The sequence below is a fragment of the Priapulus caudatus genome, unplaced genomic scaffold (assembly GCF_000485595.1).
Source record: "Priapulus caudatus unplaced genomic scaffold, Priapulus_caudatus-5.0.1 Scaffold96, whole genome shotgun sequence".
NCBI lineage: Eukaryota > Metazoa > Priapulida > Priapulimorpha > Priapulimorphida > Priapulidae > Priapulus > Priapulus caudatus.
In genome coordinates, this window is record NW_014577157.1 from 398071 (window position 1) to 401262 (window position 3192).

Here is a 3192-nt window from a genome sequence, read left to right on the forward strand (position 1 = left end):
AGTATTATTTAGTAATATAAGGTAGTAGGCCTATATATAATTTATAAAGTTATGATGTATTCATTCCACTGTAGCATTGTTCACAAACTCTGTAAAATTTTCATTGACATTACTAAATTTACATACTTGTAGTTCCCATATTGTGAATACGGCATGATTGGTAAAAAATCACATTTTAGTATTTAAATCATATAAACATTGTCCTAGCATATTGTTAGGGTTTTATTAAATTGGGCAAAATCTCACAATTTGTCGACGACCATGACGTTCTGGAGAGTAAAACTTGAATGTAGACAAAATATTCAGTACTGTATGTGGTCTACTCCATTTAATTCTACTTTGTGATAATAGCTATAAATAGTACATGACCAGTGTTCACGTTTTAGCTAGCTACTAGATTAATTCTCAGTGCATTGAGAACCGCTGCAGTTATACCAGATTTGCCCTGAACCCATATTTTACGTGGGTTCCACATATATGAGAGGAGATTTGTCATGGTGAAGGTTGATAGCTAGCTAGACTCTTTACATGCCAGGATTTTTATTCTATACACGTCTAACATGGGAAATTGGGTATTTAAGACGTCTTGTTGAAAATCTAAAGACATGCTCTATGTGTATTAAAATTATAAATATATTTAAACATCATATAGAGTAAAATTGTGAAATCTATGGTACTGGTTCATGTTTTTTGTTGACGTTAGTCCCATGGTGCCCACTCTCTGCTCTTGATAACGATATATGCATAAGTTTTGATGCGAAAATAAATATTTCAGATCTGAAAGTCTGAAATCTTGACGAGAGATGGCGCTACGCATAAATGATCGCCATTTTGGTTTTCGAATATCGCGCAAATAAAAACAATAAAATATTCCAGTCAAATTACTGTAACGAAGAATCTAAAACACAATATTACACGTATATAGGTATGATTGTAGAGTTGTTGACCAGTTAGACGAAATAAACGTAATAGGACATTGTCATCTCTCCCATGGGAGTAACGACTCAACTGTTTTGGGTCTAGCCTTACACATTCACATACCAAAAGTTTACAAAATCGAATGAATTTAGATGGCCATTTTCATTTTTGCCAAAATGTGGGCGTGGCTCGAAAGTAGGTCGACTGGCGTGCTCCAAAATAGATGTTCAAATCTCTCCCATAGGAGTAACAACTGTATTCAATTTGAAACATGTGGGTCAAACGGTTCTTGAGTAATCGTTGACCGACCGTAGGCAGACACTGAAATGCATAGTGGAATTGCCAAAATCTACCTAATTTGCATAATTTAAAACAAAAATTCAAAACCTGTGATATGTTTTGGGGCCAGTCCTCATTCATTCACATACCAGAAATGAGCAAAACCCATTGAACCTGAACTGACTTGTGGCCATTTCCATTTTTGCCAAAAAGTGGACGTGGCTCGAATGTAGGTCAACTGGCGTGCTCAAAAATAGGACGTTCAAACCTCTCCCATAGGAGTAACAACTATATGCAATTTGAAACATGTGGGTCAAACGGTTCTTGAGTTATCGTTGACCGTAGCCAAATGTTGACGGACGTACGACGGACGACACCCCATGGCAATAGCTCATCTTGACGATGTCAAGGCGAGCTGAAAATTGCATATTTTACCCAATTTCAGTGAAGACAAATATTTGCCACGTACTTGAAAAGTTAGGCAGTCGCATACAAAAGAGGAAGTTCTGGCACCCCAGACCCTAACCATTTATGAAGACTACTCTTGCCATTTTTCTTGAGTGAGTTTTATACACGCACGCACGCACGCACGCACGCATACACGCACACACATGGTACTTTTATTCTTTCACATTCCACTCAGGCCTTTCTTGAACGTCTACCTACATGTTTTCACTGTATGAGAATTTCCTATTCATCTCACTGCTTCAAGTACTTCCATTTTCGAAATATTATGAAGTCCAAAAATCGAATAGAATAGTAATTCGTTTTCTTTTATTACACAATATATATAGTAAAATGTCTCATTACTATCTACAAAATAATGTACATAATATCATGCCACCCTTCTAACCAATTGTTCTTTGTCAGCTTGCCCTTCGACTAGAATTTGATTACTCGATCATTGATCAATGTGAGCTCTCACAAATTCATTTTTCTCCTTAATCACTTCTCCTGCTCCTCACTGTTTTATTCTGTGTCGTTCACTGCCGTAATCTTCATTGTTCCCTCTGCATTATCATGCTCCTCGCATATTTCTTTTTATTTTCTCCACTGGCATATATGTTCGTCATTGTTCACTCCTGCTTAATTATTTCTTGACATCTGTTCACACCTCCTTACTCCACTCCTTTTCTCACTGTTCACACCACTCTAACCCCCTAGCATTTGTGTGTTCCTCGTTGTTTACACACTTCCCTGCAAAGGTTCTGTGTTCCCCACTGTTAGCTCGTAGCTGTTTTACTCTTGTGTTTCTCGTTACTCCACTGTCATGTCGAAGTACGTTCTTCCCAGTCTGCTTTCACTATACACACCCTAGCGTATGTCTTATCGTTCACATAGCTCTAGGTCCCTCAACCACTTGTCATTTTGTTCCAGACAAACGTTATTCAATCATGGCCATATCATCATTTATGTTCAGTTGGCAGCACGCTCTACAACACGTGGAGAAATCATGAAAACACTTTTTTGTCATGAATTAAGAACTATCGCATAGTTCCAATAAATTTTGAATACGCAGTTCCTTCGTTGAGGCGAATGTGCCCAAGCAAGACCCTGCATGTCGTCACGATTGCACTTTTCTTTCCCTATCCAAAGGGTCTTGTTCATCTCTCGCATCAGCTTTCGCTTTCTGCTCAGGAACGCCCGCAGAATGGAAATAGCGATATCGAAAGCTCTCCGTATAGTGATCATCAGAAACTGTAGCTTGTAACTCACTCTCCCTGGCCTCCTGTGCAAACAGAAAATTTTACACAAAACCAATTCACAGCAGCTGTGTATGTTTTGTTGAATTTTGTCACAGCTGTCTTCACTATTTTTAACCATATAGAATATCAACCAAAATCGTTAAATTTCATGCAGTCTACACAATTTATCTGTAGACCCGTTTTATTGTACATTACCAGTACTGTTTGCAATAACATATGTACACAATACATGATACATTGCATCATGCGAGACAGAGAGAGAGAGAGAGCGTGCGTGCGTGTGTGCGTC

At 38.2% G+C, this 3192-nt stretch overlaps 1 protein-coding gene across 5 annotated transcripts in view; it reads right to left on the minus strand.

The window, feature by feature from the left end:
• Positions 1 to 1949: 1949 nt before the first annotated feature.
• The window catches only part of LOC106804998 (tRNA (guanine(10)-N2)-methyltransferase homolog), an 11063-nt gene continuing 9820 nt past the window's right edge, over positions 1950 to 3192 (minus strand). For all 5 annotated transcript variants that reach the window (XM_014806447.1, XM_014806444.1, XM_014806443.1 and 2 more), the window contains one exon: positions 1950 to 2926. In XM_014806447.1, coding sequence (XP_014661933.1) covers positions 2762 to 2926 — 165 coding nt within the window. In that variant the 3' untranslated portion in view covers positions 1950 to 2761. The remainder of the gene's footprint in view (positions 2927 to 3192) is intronic.